Source organism: Balaenoptera borealis, assembly GCF_965194805.1.
Source record: "Balaenoptera borealis genome assembly, chromosome: 2".
NCBI lineage: Eukaryota > Metazoa > Chordata > Mammalia > Artiodactyla > Balaenopteridae > Balaenoptera > Balaenoptera borealis.
Genome location: NC_138867.1, coordinates 74,433,561 through 74,456,549, shown reverse-complemented (window position 1 = coordinate 74,456,549; position 22,989 = coordinate 74,433,561). Strand labels below are relative to the sequence as shown.

General features: G+C 36.8%; 1 protein-coding gene across 1 annotated transcript in view; it reads right to left on the bottom strand.

Moving 5' to 3' along the window:
- The window catches only part of ADGRV1 (adhesion G protein-coupled receptor V1), a 566,898-nt gene that overhangs the window by 288,470 nt on the left and 255,439 nt on the right, over positions 1-22,989 (bottom strand). Inside the window, exons 81-84 of the mRNA XM_082378598.1 lie at positions 17,997-18,246; positions 17,332-17,471; positions 15,634-15,794; positions 8,478-8,578 (exon numbers count right to left, since the gene is read on the bottom strand). Of these exons, the coding sequence (XP_082234724.1) occupies positions 8,478-8,578; positions 15,634-15,794; positions 17,332-17,471; positions 17,997-18,246 (652 nt within the window). The remainder of the gene's footprint in view (positions 1-8,477; positions 8,579-15,633; positions 15,795-17,331; positions 17,472-17,996; positions 18,247-22,989) is intronic.

Genomic DNA, 22,989 nt, shown 5'->3' with positions numbered 1-22,989 from the left:
TCTGCAAGGCAGGCATTCTTATTATTTTTCCAATGATTTTCCGATTGCAGCTCAGAGATATTCCCCCATTTGGTCCTCTAATTCCAAAAATGGGACTCTTCCTCCTACACTCCATATTTGTTACTTAAAGTTCTTTAGAGCTATCATTAAACATTCATAAAAACATTTTTTCTCAGATGCCGATTTTCCTTACTTAGGGAGATCAAAAGAAGACTTTTAAAAGTCAAGGATAGTTTATATTTTTGAGGCTGTAACAGAAGATTCCAAACTGGTATTTTCTGGTAAAGTCTGGATTTGCTTCACAATTTTTCCTAGTAACAAAAGCTATGTTGCAAACATGATAATGTCACTGTAGCCTCATTCAGAATATTACTCACTCTTTCTGTTGCTTTGCCACTTCAGCACTCGGGAAAGTTTGAATTTCCCAGTAGTGTGACCATGATACTATTTTTGTATCTTCAGCGTCCACTTATTTTCAATTTAGTGAATCTACGGTTGAGCTGAATTTTGAAAGCTTGCTGGAAAAAAGGAGCTGGATTTTATTATTAAAAGATTTTAAGAATAAAAAATTTTGATATATAAAGAAAATATGTTCTTAAGAAGAAAGCAAACATAAAACATACTATTTCTTCAAGTTTTCCTCCATTTAAATACCAACATCATCTTAATCCCTCAAAGCACATACTTGTGAATAGCATAATATTAATATTTTTGATTGTGGAATGGATTATAAAATTATTTGATAAGCACTAGCTACAAATTTACTTCATGACTGATCGCAAGTTTATGTGAAATTCAATAATAATAATACCAAAAATGTAAGGTCATCAAAGAAAATCTGGATTCAAGAAATGGGGGGAAAAAAAGAGCTCAAACTAGAGCTTTAATCGTCTCCTAGGTATAACATGATTAGGTTAGGCACACAAGCAGGGAGTTACTTGTCTTAGGCATAAAAAATGTCAAAGTAATCAAAAAGTATAAATAAAAACATGGATCACAGAGAAATTTACTAATTCCTATTAACCTTTCATCAAACTGCTAAAGAAAGTTCTATTTCAAGAAAAGAAAAATACCAATGTGGGAGGGGGAGTGGGATGGGAGAGGAGGAGACCTACCCCTTTGGTGGGTGGTAGCTGGTAGCCCCAGGGTCCAGCTTCCCTTCAGCGAGCTTTTTATATCAGAGGCGCCATAGCTGTTCCCGCTTCTTGTGCCCCAACAGGTCCCTTCTTTCACCGCCAAGCTTCTCTCAGGTGTGGTCTGAAAGAGCCCTTCCATTCCCTCCCGATCAACTGAACTCCCTAACCTTTTGTGTCTTATTTTCATCATCTCTCACCAAGGTTTCCAGCGACTTTGTTCTTGCCAAACTGGAGGACTAATCTCCCATTGATGCTAAATCCTTCCATTTGAAACATTTTTTCCTTCCTTGGCCTCAGAAACTTTAACTATGTTTTAGTTAGCTGCTTCTAATGATCCTTCTCATTCCACACGGCACAGTGTCTTAGAACACACAGATTTTGGAAGCAGATGGACTTGAGTTCAGACCCTTCCAGCTGCCACATTCTAGCTCTGAAGGTTAGGGCAGGTAACTGAACTTCTCTTAGTCCCATTCTTTCCATTTGTAAAATAGGGATGATAAAAGTACCACCTCATCTGGTTGTTACAAGGAGTGAATAAAGCAATACATGTAAATGTTTCATGGCACAGTTCAGTGCCATAAAGGCAAGCCCTTGTGACATCAGTTACATGTATTCTATAATCAGGTTCTCTCCTCAACTTGTCCCAAAAAACTATTTTATAGTGTCAACACTTGTTTATTTAGCTAACACTGAAATCACTAGCTTAAATGTGCTATGGGAACTCTAAATTCCTAATGCCCAAAATTGCATGTATCCTCCATCTATTAAAACTTCTGGCCTTTTCTATTTAAGTCAAATGACTTAGTAGAAAAGGCTATCTATCTCTTTGGTGATAGAGTAAATCTCATTAATTCACGATTTATGAGGCAGTATACGTAGTGGTTAAAGGCTGCTTACGTTCAATTTCCAGTTCTGTAACGTATCGCTACATGACCTAGGACAAATAACTTAAAACTCTTTGTGCCTCGGTTTCCTCAATTGTAAAACAGGAAGAGTACTAGTGCCAACCTCATATAATGCTTAGTAGGTATTATATTAATGTTTATTAATACGTTTATTAAACAAAATAAAATTTACAGTGTGACCTTTGTATTGATTTAAATAGAAAACTAATTCAGTAATACTTTCATAGCGCAAAACAGGGTGTTTTTTATTAGTTCCTCTTCTTTCCTTTGAATTCTCATTGCCACTACCACTGTCCACGCTTGTGACCCAGCATAACCAGATGATGGTAAAAGCTGCCCACCCTGCCTCTCTAAACCGATCTCCCGAATTCCAGGCATTCTTCTACTTTAATCCATTTTTTATTTAAACCCTAATTGCCAGATCAATCCTTTGGAACAATCCTTTCTTATTGTGCCCTTTCGGACTACTCCATTGGTAACTCCCACCAATTCTCAGACAATATACAACTACCTCACCTTCAATCGGCTTATCTAGTTCCCTATGCCCAGGGGCAGGTCTTACCTAAGTGGAACTCCCAGGGTTCCCTTCAGGTCTTTATTCTTGTTCTTTTCCCCTGCCTAGAATACGCCACATCCTATTTCTTCAAATCTTATCCATCTTTCAACAACCAAGTCTGATTCCACTTGCTCTGTGGAGTCTTTTCAAGCTAAGGCCCTCACCCACAGCTTATGCAATACTACCTAGTATCCTAGAGAAGAGGAGACTTTCTTCTACATACAACTTGGTTCTTACCATAAGGTTCATTTTCAGACCGTTATCTACATGCTTCACGTGTACATATCTTGCCTGGTATTTCCCGTTGCACAATCTCAATACTGTGCATATGGTAGATAAGGTGGAAGCCGGTGAGTTCCTAGAAGAATGATGATCCTGATGGGGGATAAGTAGGGTTTGTTCAATTTTTTTTTGCTTTAATTTCACCGCTGGATGATTGAATGGGCATTCATAGTCATGAATGTGATACTATTTTGGCCACATTAATAAACATAACTAAACTAGAATCAAATAGTTTAATAAGTTCAACTCAAATGTATATTCATATCTGTGTGCAGAATGCTCTTTATTCATGTTCACCAAATTAATGTCTATGTGAAGGAAAGGTACAGTTAAATACCTAACGATTTTTTGTATAAAAAATAAAAGCCTTACATACTCAATACTATTGAAGTGGAGGCGCTTACAAGCTCTTTATAGGGAAGAAATGGTGGTGGAGGTGCTGGTTACACCTTCTTTCTAGTGGTTTACGTCCACATACAATACTGAGAAGTTCTGCAAGTGTGAAATGCTATGAGAAAGACCAAAATAAAAGTCTGGTCTGCACTCTCAGTCCTACATTAGTTCCCATGTCTGAGGATCTTTTCTTAGTAACCCAGGAGGAAGAAAAGAAAGCCAGAAGGAAACGGTAGCCGAAGTTTTCCCTTCAGGATGGAAAGATAAATGTTTGTAAGCGGTTTCAAGGCAATGACGCTTCAAATGAAGTAAAAATTTAATTAATGGAATTTCTTCCACAAATAATTTTTATAGTAAAGAAAATAGGTTAGTACTATGGGTTTAGTAATAATAATAATAGTAATAATAAAAACAATAACAGCAACAGCAGCAGTAGCAGCAACAACAACCAGAAATGTATCTGGGTCCTAACAGAGCTAACCTCATCTCTCAACTAGTGGGATCCAGAAACCCACCCAGACTTAATGATTTAGTATCTGAATTTTAACAAGATGCCTACATCCAACTTTAGGACACACTTTCCTAATCCATTTACATCTACACTAAAAAATGATCATAAATGTTTCACTGAATAATGATCCTTCGTGCTTCCCAATCCTCAAAGCAAGGTCCAATTTTTATTCTTGTACTCAAACTCTTAAATTCCTTTTTCTTAAATAACAAAAGCAGAAATAACAAAGGATACCCTGCTTAACAAGCAATTAACTAAAACTTCCAACTAATGAAAAATCTGTTCTGAGTAATGAACATTTTACAATTTCTATCTGACTCTGCTTCAATCCACAAAGATATGCCTATAAGATACATGTTTTCAGACCCTACACACACAATGACTTTCCTGAGCTGAGAGACTCAACACAACAGTGCAAGCTGCCAGGAGAGAAACCAGACCCTGGAGTAGCCATAAGGAGTCAGTACTGAAGAGGTCACAGTTGGCTTCTGGCTTCCTTCACGTACAGCCAATGATTCTGCGTCTCAAAAATGCTAGATACGTATCAAAGCTAAAATAACATAAATTGCAGATTAAAGCAGAATCTATTGGCAGGAGTTATCTACACAGGATCCTACTCGGGAAACAAAATGACATTGCAAGATGACATCCCAAAGCATTACAGAATGAGGAAACTGGACACGTCACTGACAGTCCAACTTTTTGCTAAATTCCAGAGAACAGTCCTCTGAATTTTAAGGCGATTTCCTTGTCCCTTCTTAAGGAGAGGGCCTGTGGAAGCTAAAACTCCCATACATCCAGCGGCTACCCAAAATTCATATTTAAGTATTTCAAATTCTCAGATATTCGGTGTCATCTGAATTCAGAGAGTATTTGTACATACATTTTTTTCTAGACTAATTTGCTCTTCAGTTTCAGAAAAATGTGCTTAAGCCATGCAAACAAAAAACAGAGAAAAAAACAAACAAACAAACGTTTCCCTCTGGTTAAGTTTATTAATCAGAGTAAATGCAGTTCTATCTTATCATCTTTCTATGAGGAAACTTCTGTTCTTTTTTTAGATTTGGAGAATTGCTTTTCCTGACAGAACCTCCAGAACTGAGAACCCTGAACTGCAAACTTGTCCTTTGTCCTAGTTGTTTACCAGCCTTATCAGGGCACACATGGGTTGGCAATGTGATTCTAAGATAAAAATTCCTAAGATATAATTAGATGTTTTTCCAAGAAATATCACCAATGCAATGAAAATTTGTTTGCTCTCTTCTCCTTCATATTTAAAGATAATGATCTCACAATTTCTTGCCATTTAATCATTTTCTTTTAGATAAGTGAGAAACATTAACTTGGCACCGAAGAAAAATACATACTTTTAAAATAAACAATACTGAAAACACAGATCTTATCTTAAAACTTCTGTGACATTTAAATAAACACACTTTTCTCCAACAACACACTTCTTATAGCTTAGGACAACATAAATATAATGAAAATAATGTTATACCCCTGAATTTAACTATAAATGATAAATGACAGAAAGATATAGTCCAAGCTAGTGATGCCCAAGCTTTCTTACAGTGCCTTTCAGACTCATTAGTTCAATTCTGAACAAAGGGGATAAAAAGAGAAAAGTAGAAAATCACAAATGCATATTTGCTAAGCTGCAGAAGAACACTCTCTAGCCCAGTGCAAGAAGTGCTGTGAAAATATCTCAAGTTCTCTACTGAACTCCATCTTTGCTAGAGACTAAAAACCAGTTTTGCAAAAAAAAAAAAAAAAAAAAAAAAAAACTTCTACTGCCACCTGCTGGTAACTTATAGTCAGTGGTTCTCAAAGATGCTTGAATGACATAAATTCTAAATTAAAGCAGAATCTTTTGTCTTTTAAAGGAAGAACATTAGATACAATATATGTTTCAAGAAATACAGACTATCACATTTTCCTGATGCTGACTGCTTCCCTCACTGACACACTGCCCTGAAAGGAAGTCAGAGGCCATTACGTTTTCATTCTTCCCCTTTCCACAAAAGCCATTCGACTTAGTCCTAGGCCAGCAATAAAGATTTAAAACCAAATGGTCTTGGCAGACCTGTCTGCAGAGTATTCACAACTCAAACACTTGAGGTCAGCTAGAGAAATTTTACTCTTTTAGCCAAAGACCCACAGGCCAAACTGTATTTTTTAAGACTTCTCTATAGGAAACAAACTGTAAGAATGTGAACATATAGTTGATGGAGGATCCCAAATGAGAGGTCCAAGACTGGAACTGGAATCCCCCCACTGGCAAGATTCTGTAACTGGAGATATAAACGTGATTTTAAAATTCATAAATGAAAGGGTAGGCCCAAGTTCCTGCAGTCAGCTTCATTCCTTTTTTTGGAGAGTCGAAGAATTTTTCAAAGGCTTTGCTAAAAGGTTTTAAGGGAGAAAATTATTCTCTTTAATTTAGAGAGTATTTTTAAAAATCAAAATAGATAGGTAAAACATTTTGAGCAAACAGTACTTTCTATCCACAACCTATCAACAATTCTTCCTGCCAAAAATAAACTACGGAAGTTCCTTTTTAGTTATGTCACGTGACAAGTCATACATTGTAGGATTTTTCATGCCACGTTGCTTTATCTATTCTAAAAATATACTGAATAACATGGATTTGACTATTTTCTCCAAAATTAATGTTAAGTATAATGTGAATCTGAAGGCAGTATCCCAAGATATAAATCCTGTCTTTTTTTACATCCCTAGACATGAGCAAATTTGTCTGCTAGGACACTGAAGAGTTGTCTGTAATTCTATGGTTCTATAATTAAGACTTGTACAAATTCTGCTGCCAAAAAATCACCAGAGTGGGTGGTGAATACAGCCAAGTAAACTCTAATTATGGAAGGCGGGTTTTCTAAGATCTTAAATACATGAAGCAAAGGCAAGATCAGACAACTAAGATAGCTACCAAGGCAATATAAATAGTCTTGTCAAACTCAATGTAAGCCCCCCTTTGGTAACAGCTGTTACCTCTCATAGTTCATAGGTACTTTAAAAGCACAATCTGGGATCTTCTACTTAGAATTCAGCACTTCATTGTTCCCTAAAAAAGAGTTATGGAACTTACTCATGTCATTTTCACTCCTGGGACCAAAAAAGGCAAGAGAAGTCCAATGTCCCAGATAATCTTCCATTTTATATTTCAGCTCCTCCTCTAGTATTATTTTTAAAGGTTCTGTTTGGAGGTCAATAGAATGCCATTAGCATTCTAAAATGCGTGCAACTCCTAAGTGTAAGGACGGCACAATAAATTTACGTAAACTGAACACATGCATACACCAGCATGCAATCAGGCACCAGCATTTTCTGCACTTCAGATGTGCACCCATCTACCCAGAAAAGAGGAAATTTTATAAAACAATTTTACAAAGTTTTCTCAATAATAACATTATATAGTGTATTCTTCCAGTTGAAACTGTAATTACAGTCTTCAAGTAGAAGTGATTATGCTTTTTCCTGTTTGCTTATATAGATGTCTATGCCCATCTTACTCCTAATCAACAAACTGCATGAATTTCTCATTTGAGCCCACCCCAAATATCACCTCCTCTGTGAAGACTTCCCTTACCTTTGCAGAAATATTAAGTCCTCAACTATATTCACAAATAGTCTGTGTTCACACTAATTACACTGCATTAGAGTTACTTGTATGTACATCTACTGTTCCAGACTGTGAATACCTTATGGATAGAAAAGGCATTTAATTTCATCTTTTTGATCTGCCTTCCGGGCTTTAAACTGTATGCTTTAAAACGCATGTTAATGAATGACTCAATGTTTTTCACACTATTTCTTCTGCCATAGAAATGGTTTTTCAAAAAAGAATGTTCTACCAAACTGTATTCTATAATATTAAATGAAGCAAAATATATTATCCAGATGTCTTAAAGTATATATCATTCTGGGCTTCCCTGGTGGCGCAGTGGTTAAGAATCCACCTGCCAATGAAGGGGACACGGGTTCGAGTCCTAGTCCGGGAAGATCCCACATGCCGCGGAGCAACTAAGCCCGTGCACTACAACTACTGAGCCTGTGCTCTAGAGCCCGCAAGCCACAACTACTGAGCCCCCGTGCCACAACTACTGAAGCCCGCACACCTAGAGCCCGTGCTCCGCCACAAGAGAAGCCACCGCAACGAGAAGCCCGCACAGGGCAACGAAGAGTAGTCCCCACTCGTCGCAACTAGAGAAAGCCTGTGCGCAGCAACAAAGACCCAATGCAGCCAAATATAAATAAATAAATAAATAAATAAATAAATAAATAAATAGTATATATCATTTTAATGCCCTCCATATAAAGGATCTGTAACAGAGCATATATTATTCAGATTAAATTAAAATGTGCTCATTTTAACATATATACACATTAGTAATACATAAATTGACAATATGATGCATCAAGATAAGCAGCAGTTATTTTCTTGTAAGTGGTGACACTAAGGTCTTTCTCTGTAGAAAGTTCACAAAATACACTTTTTAGACCTGACACTCTCATTTCCTCTTACTGCTCTCCTTCCCCATCCTCTTCCACTACAATTTAAACAAGCTTATTTCAACTAAATTGAGATTAAACTTTACTTATACATTCAACCCAAGGATCACAGAAGAAGAAACATGAACATCACATGAAAGTGGGAAATCCCAGCGCTCTCCTACCTGTGTACCTAAGCTGGCTGCCATCATGTGAGTCAGAAGTTTAGCTGCAAACATGGAATACCTGGCACAGAAGATATGGGAAAGAACAGCCAAGCAGAGACCTGTAGAAACAAAAAAGCCCATGTGTGGTTTTACAATCCATGAATAAACAGAAGCATGGTAAAATCTTTGGAAAAGGTAAGCACATAAGGCCGCATAGCACAACATCTCAGGGAACATTCATGTTCCAATTTTAATCCACTCCACTTGACAAGACATATAAAATCCTCACACTTATTACGCCCAAAGTTTAACTTCAAATTTCAAATATCTACTTGTTTACTTCCCTACTAAAAAGAAAGCACAAATTAAGCAGATTAATAATTTAGACAAGTTTTACTGTTTAAGAAAAGAATCAAATTCCAATCTAATTTTCCATGATCAGGTGGCTTGGCTAAATAGAGATATTTAGGGAGGTGAATAGGATTTTTCAGGCATAAAATTGTGAATGGTGCTACCAAAACTCAGGTTTGGTAATTACCCCATTTTGTCTACTAGAAATAATTATGTAATTACAACAGTGGTGATTATGAATTTTTAAATCAACCTTATGCTCCTGGGTGCCAAAACCAGGAACAAAATGTGTTCTTTCTCACTGAGATGATTTTTAACCTAAACATCTACATTTCCAAGTAGTGTGAAGAACATTATTCTTATTTTCTTTAAATCTACTTGAATTCACCTACCTATACTACTTCAAGGGGAAGATCAGAATCTCAGGACTAACCCATAAATCTTTTATCTTGCAACTTGTATAAATTTCTTTTAATGTTAGGTTTTAAATGTAGAACGTATATATATTTTAAAAATATTTCCTGCCTTTTAAAATTTAAATGTGCTGCACAAAGTAACCTATTTGCTTTACCACTTAAGCCTTTTACTCCACTCTCATCCTCAGTAGGGTTATTTCGTCTAAGAAGTGTTGAAACATAACAACTGGCTTGTGTATGCTGCTTTGCCCTGTACTCTGCATGCATTAGCTCATTCATCAACGCCTCCGTGGCAAACAGGAGATGCTGCATTTGTTTAACATTTTGTTTCTTCATTATCTTTTCTGAAGCCATGGAACAAACTTCTCAAGTACGTACACCACATGTTGGCATAAGTGGACAGGGGGCATCTGCAAAATGCCCACACGGGGTCTGTGACTAATTGTCAGCACAAAAATGCCTCTCAGAAATCCTTCTGGGAAAAGCTTTCAGTATGTTTAGGTCTGCATTAGGTAGACAAAGTTCCACACAGGAAGTGAGGCTCTGCATTAGCCAAGGCTTTCAGCCTAGAAATTTGGCCAAGAAATCCGGAGTAATCCACTTTTAGGAAGGCTGCCATGAGGTGTTCTGGGACAGGTGCGCAGGTCCTGGGGCTGCCTGCCCAGTCCTCCCACACAGCTACACAGTATAGCCAGAAACTGCATTTTTACTTAGGTAGCTTATAAACTATTTAAGCTGTTGCTCCAAACTCAAAAATGTACACTTTGAACTTCCTGTGATGGTCAGAGTCACCTTAAACTGAATGTTCAGGTTGAGTGTGAGAGTGTGTGTATGAGTGCGTGTGTGTGGGTCTGTGTGTGTTACCACACTGACTTAAAAGCAGGGCCTTGGAAGTCTCATTTCATTGCCGGCCACATGATCACAAATATGTGCTTTACTGTGAGTTTACTGTGGTGGACGGTAACAATGTGAGGCAAGGGGATTAGGGCTGGGCAGAGGAGAAATACTCCTGAGTCAGCTGTTTCTTTCTAGTTCACAAGAAGAGCTTATTCACAGCCTTTTCCCTTAACTTGGTAATTCTCCACTATACTCCCATTTCATGATATAAATTTAGTACAGTTAAACTTGACCAGATCAAGAATATTTAATTAAGTCTATTAAGCTTCAATTAAAATGCTAGCATGACACCTGGTGGCAGTCCAGGATTCAAAGCCAGTGGCAGGAAAGTGCGCTAGGTTCTATTAGCCTGTAAGTGTAATGTATGATGGTTATCTAGATGCATTTTTTATTTAGGAGAAATGAATGCGGCTAAAAAACCTCAAGCGGCCTAGCCTCAACTGGCCTTGGGAGAGATACTGAATACCTTAGATTTAAAGAAATAAATACTTCAATTACCAAGTTCCTAAACACTATATGCTAAGTATTTTTCTTTTATTTTCTTATCTGATATTGAAGAGCTGTATTCAGCATCCATAATTTAAATTTACAAGTCAGTTTTTTAAAAATTGTAACTTTTTTTTGGTTTAAATTCCCTTAATATGTAAATCACAGGGTACAAAAAGGTATAATTATAAATAGAATTTTTAAAAAATAAAGTATAACAATTCCAGGTATTACCTAAAGGTATACTCTAAACAGGTCTGTAAAAACTGATTCCTCGGCAATTATGTAGAAAAACAAGTTGCTGATTGAATAATTTTCATTTGCTTTTTTCCCTAGCACTATGTAGGTTACAGAATACGTTGGAAAAAAGCAATTAATCCGTTTACTAACACAAATAACTTTTCTATACGATTAGACAGTAAGATGGAAGATAAATTACCCTTAACAAAATGATAACATTGATAATCTTTGATTTAGATAAGAAAAACTCTAAAGAACCGCTGGATTCTTTTGCTATTACCAAAGTGGACCAAAGATCTTATCTATCTATAGAATATTCGAATGTTTGTACGTGTATATACATATGTACTGTTTGTATATGAATACAGATATCCAGTAAATAACTCTACTGTTTGGCATCACTTACAAATGGGACATACTGTCCAAATCACTGAAGTTTATCCCTCCACAAGCCAAATATTAATACTTTTTCCCATGAAAATCTCTTTAAAATATTTATAAATTTTGTATTGCTTTACTTATGTATCTCTGTCTTCTCTACAGATCAATCTAAAAACCAAATGATCACCAGATTATTAAATCAGTTATTCGCTTGTTAGCTTAGGTTTTTTTCTCTTCTCCCACCTAATGTTAGCTGTAACTGTCACCTTTTTTACTTTTTGTTGCTCATCTCTATTGATTCCCATATTCCTGCAGCTCTCCCCTCAGCATGATGCCTCTTGATTACAGCTACTAATAAGCTAAGGACAGGAAAACAAAATTGTCAATCCTGGAAAGTTTTCTAGGGTGAACAAAAGTCAATACGAAACACCTTAGAGTACACAAGTTCTGTGTATTAGAGGGAAGGGTTTACTCCAGAGGGAAGAGGTTGCCAGGAGACCAACCTCTGGGTAACCTATGAAGTTCAATACAGTAGCCACTAGCCACATGTGGCTATTTAAATTTTAATTAATTAAAATTAAATAGAATTAAACATTCAGGCCCCAATTGTACCAGCCATATTTCAAGGGCTCAATAACCAGATGAAGCCAGTAGCCATCACACTGAAGAGGGCAGAACATTTCCATCATTGAAGAAAGATCTACTGGAGAGTGCTGTGTTAAACTGTCCCAAGACTGTTTATGAAAGGTCACAGAACACAATTCTGGTCAAAGAGATGTGCAGGAAAACGCTCTGGGTGGTTTTCAGGAAAGTTTTCATTGCTCTTAAAACCGGATCCAAATTAAGTGCTTTTCCCTTGGCAAGCCTAGGCAGAGTTGTGGGATGCTTAGAGCTGCTGCAGCCAGCTCAAGACCACGTAGGGGCAAGGCGGAGAAAATAAAATAAAACCTTTGAGGAGAGCAAAACAGAAAAATGTAAAGAGGCTGGGCCCCTGATGATGCCATTGGGGTGCTGAACTAATCAACCCTGGAACTAAATTCTGCTTATTGAAGATAGTTGACTTGTTTTCTGTCACTTGCAGTCAGGGCCATCCTAAACAATACATGTTATTATCGACACATAGCTAGAGAAATCCAACATTTTTATGCCATGTCAGAATTAGACTAAGCTCTCTGACTTCTTTATCACCTGCAGTGACCCCTTAAAACTGTTTTTTTTTTAAGTTCTGACATTTTTTTCGATTCTTCTTGTAAATAACTCCCCATTTGATAGAATGAAACTGTTTTGATAATTATAATTATAATGGCTATCTTAGGACAATGATTACTGTGAATATGAACTTAATATCTTTAGAAGAATCTGACACAGAAATTTAGTAAATATCTCTTATATTTAAAAATAATTAAAAATGAATGGGTGGTAGAGTTTTTTTTTCTAGAAAAACAATTAGAATATCAGCTTGTAAAATATAAAAGCACAACTAGAATATTCTTTTTTTTTTTTTAGAATAGTCTTGCAGTTTAATAAACCTGAACAAAAGAATAAGCATGCTTCAAAGGATTTTGGATTGTGCTGATTTACTTATCCTGTAAGTCTTAATATTTAGCAATTTATAGACAATTATCTCCTGTTACTTACTGTAAACAATGACATTGTGTTGGCATTTATATACTTAGTAATCTATAGAGTAAATAAAACTATTCATCATTTAAAAGGGAAAGCTTTAGTTTGACTAATGTGTTAAAGGATTTCTCCACCATAAGAGAACAAAAAAGAACAAATGTGAGGTCTCAGCTTAAAAGCACTTCAAAACAGGAGACTCACCCACCTACAAGTACATCAAACATGACCTAGTTCATGTATTGATGTTAAAAACGAAGTGGATTACGGAATGTTACAGGGTCTCATTAAGTTCATAAGGCCATACGGATTGTACTCCAGAGTCAAAATTAGGATGATTTTAACCCAATGTCTACCTCTGATAGACCAACATCAACAGAGTTATGGGAAGCAGAGCAGGTTTCTTTGATATTATTCTCCAAATAGTAATAGTACCTCAAACCATGCTTAGGTTCCTCAATAACTATAAAATTAAGGCATTATCATCTAAAGTTATTGTAAGTTGTGTTTCTTCCAAATCACCTTTGAGGCGAGTCCCATAACGTTACACTGCTGTGCACAGTTATTTACTCGTCCTCTCTATCTTTTTTTAGCTTTAAGGGATAACTTTAATTTCTTGGAATTTGATAAACTGGTTTACAATTTTAAAAGTCACAGGTATATAGCCTAGTCTTTCACCTTTCTAAATGGAGGATTATTAACTTCTTGGCCGACATGCCCATTTCATACACTTGGATCATTTTAGTTGTTCTGCTCTAGTAAAGTAACCAGAACTGTAAACTAGAATTGGAACAGATACACTGTGATCTATCCTGACTTTTTTTAGAAAGGGTTTAATTCCTGTCTAATTGTATGTTACCACATGTCCTGAAAAGAGTTTGTCAGATTGCTTCCAAATTCAGAGGGATATTTGGTGTGGCCTGACCTAAGTTAGAGAATGTGTATGTAAGATATATAAAAATCTCTTGCCTCGTTCCTGGGGGCCCTCAGAGGGATGGAATGTCATCCTCCCCAGAAGCTGAAACTGAGCACAAAGATAGGACTTTATGTCTCCTGATCCACAGAACGTGCAATCCATGTTACAATATGTCATGGACAGAGGGGAAAAAAAACAATAATTTTAAATATGAGTCCAAGTCGAAAGTAATAAATGTAGATATTAATATTTGGGTGTTGGTTCTCAAATACATGAGTAAATCTATGCAGTCTTTTCAAGAGTTAGTTGCAAAAATGCATATTTATTAACAATTCTCTCAGGAAATACTTTACAGTCCTGCTAGTCTTCTAAAAAAATCAAGGTAACATTCTCTCTTTAGTTTTTAAAACTCTTTGCTTTGATGTTTAGTATTTAGAACAAGCAAAGGATTTTTGTGGGTTATATTAGCACTTAGATTTATGTCTCTATGGAAATACATGAAATGATATCTAAATAGATTTTATTTCAGCATTTTACCTTTTGGCTCTATTTCATCAGTCTATGAAATTTCTGTAAATAGATTGCATCAAAGTAAAATAGGATGTCTCCATCTGACTTTGGAACTCTGTGTACCTAGAAGAAGCTATTAAGCAAGAAACATCATTCTTATGGAAGATGCTCTTAAGAATAAGAAATTATTAACTTTTGCTACTGAATCTAAGTTAGGTTTAGAATTAAGATACATTAGGGAAAATATATAACTTTATAAAATGAAATTATAGTGGAAATATTTTAACTAGGACACAGAATATTAAATTATAGTGGAAAGATTTTAACAACCAGGACAAAGAAGAATAATTAATTACATGCTTCTACCTCCACAAAATTTTCCCAATCGATAAAGATTATTAGGGGACTGTTTGTACACCAAGTAAAAGACATAAATTCAATGATAATCACATTTACATACAAAAAATATCATGAAAGCAGAATGTCTGAGTTAGTATATCTACCACCCTGTTAACACAATTTAAAATCATATATTGTGGGTATGGAAATGGAGGTATTAGGCCCAGGTCTCACAACTAGCCAATGGCAGGACCAGGATTTGAACCCAGGCCATTTGGCTTCAGAGTTACCCTATACCCAGTCCTCTATGTAGCATATTGTTCACAGAAGCTGCTGTACGTCTGTAAAAGATGACTCAGGGCACAGAATGGATGAGGGTGGGGACAGAAATATAGTGTAAGGAATTCTCAGACTCCCAACCACAAAATCAAAACAGCAAATGAGAATAATTCTATAGTTATTCAAAGCTAAGTTATAGGTAAATAGTTTGACAGCCATTAACACAACTCAAGTTCCTATTCCTGCCAGAAATGGGACCTAGATGTAGAAGGTGAAAGACAATTTCTTTTTTAACATAGTGGTTAAGCCATATTCAGAGCTTCTAGACTGCAGAATACAAATCAACCCAAGGGATAGGTTTATTTTCTAATGAAAATACAAAATGCTGTGTTTATATTATCTCACACAATCCTGATATTCCACTGCAGAATCTGCCTTCTAAATCACAGCACTATCAACTATACCCTTTCTTACTATCTAGCTTCTATCCTACACTGTACTTTATATTACGGATGAGTTGGAACTATGTCTTGTTCTTTCCTTTCCCTCAGTACAAAGTTGGTCCTCCATAAACAACTGCTGTATGAATTAATGACCAAGACCATGGGAAAGTTTATTTTCTCCTAGTGTTGATGAATTACAGTACCCCCACATCTTGCATATATAAAAGGACTCCGGGAAAACGGGTTTTATTCTCATCGATATTTTAAATTGTTGACTCAAAAATACGATAACTCACCTGAGATACATATAAATCCAGAAGAGAAAAAAGCTTCATTGTATGAAGACAAGTTGTCAGTCTGGGCGTAGACTGCATACACGGACATGTATGAACAGGCACATTCCACGTAGTCTGAAGTGTCCTCAACCAGTTTGCAAAACTGACTGTCAGACAACCAGCTAGGGCAAAAACACAATCATCACTACTCCTCTTTCATCAATACTTTAGGCGTTGAGATGGCTTTTAAAGAAAAAATAACTTACTGAACCTAAGTGTTCTTTACTCAAGATGTAAGCAGACCACATTTTCAAGAAGAAACATTGGAGGGAACATCTTGTCCAAGACATGACACAACAGATCCCACAGGTACCCTAAGAAGCAGCCTAAATACTAACTAAACCTGCAGAAGCATTCCCAACACCGAAGAAGCTGGTCCTCTCAAAAGAGCAGTATTAGCAGTCCCTACCTAATCTAAAGCAAACACACTCAAGGTGTTCAACAGAAAGTACTCTTCCCTAGCATTCAAGAATACCAAAAGGTCAACACAGCCATCAAATGTGCAGTGTTCACCCTTCCTCATTTTTTCACAACTCCTTTATTTTGAACCACATAAATTACTTACATGCTTTTCTAAGTTTCCTCCCTCATCTTTTTTGGATTTTGAGCCAGTTGTATTACGTAAATGTTTCCCAGGGTTCTTTCAGGTGTTTCCTTCTATAAGGTTTGGCTTTTACCACAATAACTGTCACGATTATAGCAAATATAGTGTCACATTCCATGCCTTCTGAGAATCCCTCAGTGACTACCGATTGAGCCTCTTCCCTTCCAGTTATTCTTGATCCCTTTACTTCTCTAAGGACATAAAACTTCTTAATCCCAACTGCAGATTCAAGCTTGAAACATTCAGTATTAATTATATATTGAGGATTGTAGAGTATCTATGTATTAGGTTTAAGATGTGTCCTCGGACATTAGGAATTTCAATGGAAAATTATTTTTTCACAATGAGACTAAGGAGAGTTTTGGTGTTTGAAGGACAGTTGGTTACCCAAGTAAGCTGTTGAACCCTCTTTAGAATTTTAGTTGGTGTGGCTGTAAGTCAGTAACAAACAGAACCTAGTGACTGATTTGAACCCTAAACCTTCTACGCCAGCAATGCCTGACCCTGCAGCCCTGGTTGAGCTCCCAGAGACAGAAGTGCTCAGAAACATGTTTTAGGCCAAGGAGAGTTAAAGAAAGAATCACGCTCTTCTTCCCATTCTTGTGCATGGCTTTAATCCCAAAATGTAGTCCAAGTCATATGTGCACTAGAATTATAAATCCCTACTAATCCCTCTAAACATAGAGCAGCAGATCCAGAACCACAAGCCCAGATGGAAGGGGTCAAAAGAAATTCCTTCCCTGCTCAATAAATTAACCAATAACCACAGGGAGGTTATCTGAATTGAGTAGAACTCACACTAAGTCCCATGAAAGTTGTAATAATAAAGGAGTATATAATGTGTTAAACACATATTTAAATTGTTTGGTTGCATTTGCCACCTGCACAAGGCTAGACCATTTCCTATGCTGCTTTGTCTCATTTAGTGTAGAGGTTATTCTCCAGTCTAAAATCTCACCTGAGACCTCTATGTTCAGTACAAAAAAAAACTGGGCTTAATGATACTGGAATGGAGAAGGAACAAATTCTGATTTTAAAGAATTATTAACAAGTACCTTGCAGCAGCCTGATTCCAAAGGAGACACAGAGGTGTCTGGGGAACAATTCTAGACTCAGCAGCATAAATCCTGTAGAGAATCTCATTGTTGTTGGTCAGGGGTTGTGAACTCTGGCCTTTCACACTCAAAGATAATACCTAAAAGGCCAAAAAGAATAGAAAATGTAATGACTTTTTCAAATTAATGTCATGACTGAATCTCCCATTCTGAACTTTGCTTCATTTTTCTAGTCATTTTAGCTACTTGCTTACTGTCACTATTATTCATAGCTTATGAATGCAGGGCGTCTTGTTGGTTTTCCACTGCAAACATTCTACCTCTACTCCAGCTACTGAGCAGTCTCCAGCTGACAGACTTTCATTGTCAGACTTCATCACAAGCGGGATATACAATACGATATAGCATTAGAGAAAGCTATGTTTTTTTTTCCACTTCTCCACTTATATATATATTTTTACTTAATAAAACATGAAGGAAATATTTCCAACTATTTTTGAGACTAAACATTTTACAACTAGCTCATAAAGATAGGACATGTTTCGTAATTAGCTCGCCATGTCTAGCACTTACCACAAATCTGATCAAGTGAATGTATCCTGAGGAATATGTTTGCTAAGGAAAAATCAGATTCTAACCACGTAATTCTTTAAATGATAGATTACCTTATTTTTCAGGGCATGAAGATTAGTTCCAGTTATAAACCACTGCTGGCTGCTATACTCTGTAAACTGGACTAATTCACATATACTTTTCCCGGCCATTATTTCTGCATCTGGAACATCCAATAACCTCTCTGGAATTCGAATATAATCACCTTCTTTTCCTTCAAACTTGTGCCCGTTGATTTGCTGAGGGTACCAGTGAAGAGCCAGTATGGACAAATACGGGCAACTGTCAAGGATGGTTTTGCTTCTATGACAGAAAAGCAAAGGTTCTGCTAAAATGGCATGCATTTGCATATGTATATCTACTCATATTTGTTAAAATTCATCACATTGGAGCTCTGTTCTTTATGTATAACCATGACACTACCTACCCAGGAGCAGTAAAGAGAATGTGCTTTCAGTTCTTTTATGGTGAATTGTTAGGATTTTCTGCACAGAACTTTCTGCATCCCCTTGCCGGATCCCCCTTATAACCTAAAACATGGGCTTTTGAAAGCTGTTTCACAGATATCAGATCTGTGGCTATAAAATGTACTTTTCTGTATTAGTCACATCAGCATTGGTGGAATAGGTTGAGGAAAGGATGCATCACTAAACTGAAACTCTGCTTTATATTCAAGAATATCATAAAACTTATATACCTACAGCCATGTTTTCATCAAGTTTACCTCACCCCTTTCTAAGCCATCAGAGCATTTCGAATTTAACCATATATCTGATAAAAGAAACAGCCCTGAGCAGGGATCTTTATCCATTTAACAACTCTGTTTTCAACATTCCCTAGGCAAGAGATCCTGTGCTCAGTGAAATTGCTTCCAAACCTCAGTGTGTGTTGAAATCACCTTGAAGTTTGTTTTAAAATACAGATTTCTAGATCACATCCCATTCTTACTAAATCAGAAACCTTGCCTGGGGGAGGCTAGAGGTTCTACGAATCTGTATTTTTTAACCAGTCCTCCAAAAAATCTGATACATTTTTTCTGTGGATCTATCATGTTTGCAAACAATGAAGAGACACAAAGGTGAATCATACCTGAAACCTGCCTCAAAAAGTATGGAGAATATATTAGGATAAAAATCATGCATTAAGTTTTAAAAGTTACATGGGCCACAAGAGATGCTGAATATGTATAAATGTATCATGGATACAAATACCTCGTCAAGGCCCCTAACCTGGGAAATGGAGTTGAGAATTTTAAACAGAAGATTTGAAAAAGAAAGGAAAGGGTAAGGGCCAACTTTTTCCTCTAGCTATATACTTTCTTTTAAAAAAATCTTTAACTACCACATTTGAATTGGTACCTTTAAACATCTATCTTTAGTCCAGCCATTCATCCAGGCTCTAGACCCCTGTGTCCAAGACTCCTATTAAAACATTTCAATCCATATAGGCCATCTGCACCTCCACAACAGCTTATAAAAAGCTCATCTCTTCATCTTCCCATCTAGCTTCCTACATCTTCACTGGTGACTCAGAGCTAAAAAGCTGCCACTGTCGACCTCCCCACCCCTGACCAGGTACAATGTGACTGAGACCAGTGAACCTACCCCCTACCCACCCACCCTGGAATCTTCTGATATTTAGCCCATCAGCGCTATCAGGGACCCCATTACGTTGGCATTCTGAGACCAACACAACATGTACAGTGACTCTACCCAACCTTGACACAAGTGTGTCAAATCCCTGGCCCCTTAAGAGGGCCTGACGACAACTACACTCTCCCTGACACTTTAACCTCCTATATCCATGCCCTTCCAATGCACTCACTTTGATCAATCCCCAAATCTGCTTTACACCTAGGCTTAAATGAGGGGGAAAACCTCACATGTAGATTGGCACCACTACAAATCCACAATGACCGACTTCAGTCAGACTCTCAATGCCACTTGACATTGTTTTTACTTGGCTTCCAAACGGTTGTTCTAGATACCATCATTGTCCTCAATATCCCTGCTCTATTCCCAAACCCTTCACTCTCAGTAGATGCCCCTGAATACTGCTTAAGACAATGTATAAATAATGCATATTAGAATGGTCAACATCTTTAGAGTTCCCTGAGTTAAAAAAACTCATCTTTAACATAGTCTTCAACATGATGGCTCTAAAATCCTAAATCGGATTCCTACACACACATACACATACCCTACCTAACGTATTCTATATTCAATCTTTAAAGGTAGATGATCTCCCCAATTGATGATTTCCCCAAATATGCCATGCTCGCTCCTCTTGCCTGACTGCCATTACACATGCGAAACAGCAAGTCTACAGGGACGATGCACATGGCCAAAAAAGCATTGATTCCTTTATTCATTCTATTCACTCATTATACCATAACCACTGACAACCTACCATGTACCAGACACTGTTCTAGGCCCTGAGAATACATTAGGCAACAAGACAGAAAAAGCCACTCCTTTTGTGCATCTTATACCCTTTTGAGTTCTCACCAGACCTTTGAGTGCACAGATGGAATCAACATGCACAGCAGGGTAGATGGTTCACGTCTATGACTATCTCAACATCCTGGTGATCTTGCATAAATATAGAAAAACAAAGAGAAAGGACTGGGACTATGTAAAGCTATGAAATATCTGACTTCACTAAACAACACTTTTAATCAGACATGTCCCATTAAATAACAATAATTGTTTTTTAAATAACATAGTACTCTGTGAAAATTGGAGGGAAATATCAACTTCCAACCATGTTCTATTATGAGCTATTTTTATGTTAAGTCAAACAGAATTAAAACATGATTTAGGTCTTTGTACTACAATGATCCAATTTACCTTATGAATGTAATTTATCAATAAAACACCAGAAGTGGAGAATATTAACATATAGTTACAAAATTAACTATATAGTTAATAACACAAACCACATTTTATTTTTTCCTTTTCCTCTTGCTTGCTCGCTGCCCTGAAACTCCAGCCATGAAACAACATTTCTGAAGTTCAACAATATGTTCTAAAACAATAGATTCTGAAGTTCAACAACATTCAGAGAACTGCCTCCAAATGGATGAAACTGAACCAAAACTCCAGGGAGAAGCACAATTAACAGTATATTAAAGTATGTCTAAAAGTTGATATGGATCAACAGAACAGAATAGAGAGCCCAGAAATAAACCTACACACCTATGGTCAATTAATCTTAAACAAAGGAGGCAAGAATATACAATGGAAAAAAAGACAGTCTCTTCAGCAAGTGGTGTTGGGAAAGTTGGACAGACACTTCATGTAAATCAATGAAGTTAGAACACACCTTCACACCATACACAAAAACTCAAAATGGCTTAAAGACTTAAACATAAGACATGACACCATAAAACTCCTAGAAGAAAAGCATAGGAAAAACATTCTCTGACATAACTCGTACCAATGTTTTCTTAGCTCAGTCTCCCAAGGCAATAGAAACAAAAGCAAATATAAGTAAATGGGACCTAATCAAACTTACAAGCTCCTATGCAACAAAGGAAACCATAAACAAAACGAAAAGATAACCTACAGACTGGAAGAAAATATTTGCAAATAATGCAACTGACAACGGCTTAATCTCCAAAATATACAAACAGCTCATACAACTCAACAACAAAAAAACAAAAACCCAATCAAAAAATGGGCAGAAGATCTAAATAGACATTTTTCCAAAAAAGACATACAGATGGCCAATAGGCACATGAAAAGATGCTCAACATGGCTAATTATTAGAGAAATGCAAATCAAAACTACAATGAGGTACTACCTCACACCAGTCAGAATAGCCATCTTAAAAAACTTACAAATAACAAATGCTGGAGAGGGTGTGGACAAAAGGGAACCCTCCTACACTATTGGTGGGAATGTAAGTTGGTGCAGCCACTATGGAAAACAAAATGGAGTTTCCTCAAAAAGCTAAAAATAGAGCTGCCATATGATCCAGCAATCCCACTCCTGGGCATATACCCTGAGAAAACCATAATTCAAAAAGAGTCATGTACCACAATGTTCATTGCAGCTCTATTTACAATAGCCAGGACATGGAAACAACCTAAATGTCCTTCAACAGAGGAATGGATAAAGAAGATGTGGTACATATATACAATGGAATACTACATAGAAACAAAAAGAATGAAATAATGCCATTTGCAGCAACATGGATGGACCTAGAAATGATCATACTAAGTGAAGTAAGTCAGAAAGAAAAATAACAAACAATATCACTTATATGTGGAATCTAAAATATGACACAAATGAACCTATCTACAAAACAGAAACAGATTCACAGACATAGAGAACAGAAACGGTTGCCAAGGGTAGGGGGAGGGATCAGTTGGGGGTTTGGGGTTAGCAGATGCAAACTATTATATATAGAATGGATAAACAACAAGGTCCTACTGTATAGAGCAGAGAACTATATTCAATATCCTGTGATAAACCATAATGGAAAAGAATGTAAAAAAGAATGTATATATATTATAACTGAATCACTTTGCTATAGAGCAGAAGCTAACACAACATTGTAAATCAACTATACGTCAATTTAAAAAAAACTTTTTTTAAAAAGGGAGTGAGGGGTTCCCTGGTGGCGCAGTGGTTGAGAATCTGCCTGCCAATGCAGGGGACACGGGTTCGAGCCCTGGTCTGGGAAGATCCCACATGCCACGGAGCAACTGGGCCCGTGAGCCACAATTACTGAGCCTGCGCGTCTGGAGCCTGTGCTCCGCAACAAGAGAGGCCGCGATGGTGAGAGGCCCGCGCACCGCGATGAAGAGTGGTCCCCACTTGCCGCAACTAGAGAAAGCCCTCACACAGAAACGAAGACTCAACACAGTCATAAATAAATAAATAAATAAATTAATTAATTAATTAATTAATTTAAAAAAAAAAAAGGAGTGAAATTCTGACACATGCTACAACATGGATTAACCTTGAAGACATTATGCTAAGCAAAGTACACCAGACACAAAGGACAAATATTGTATGATTCCACTTATGAGGTGCCTAG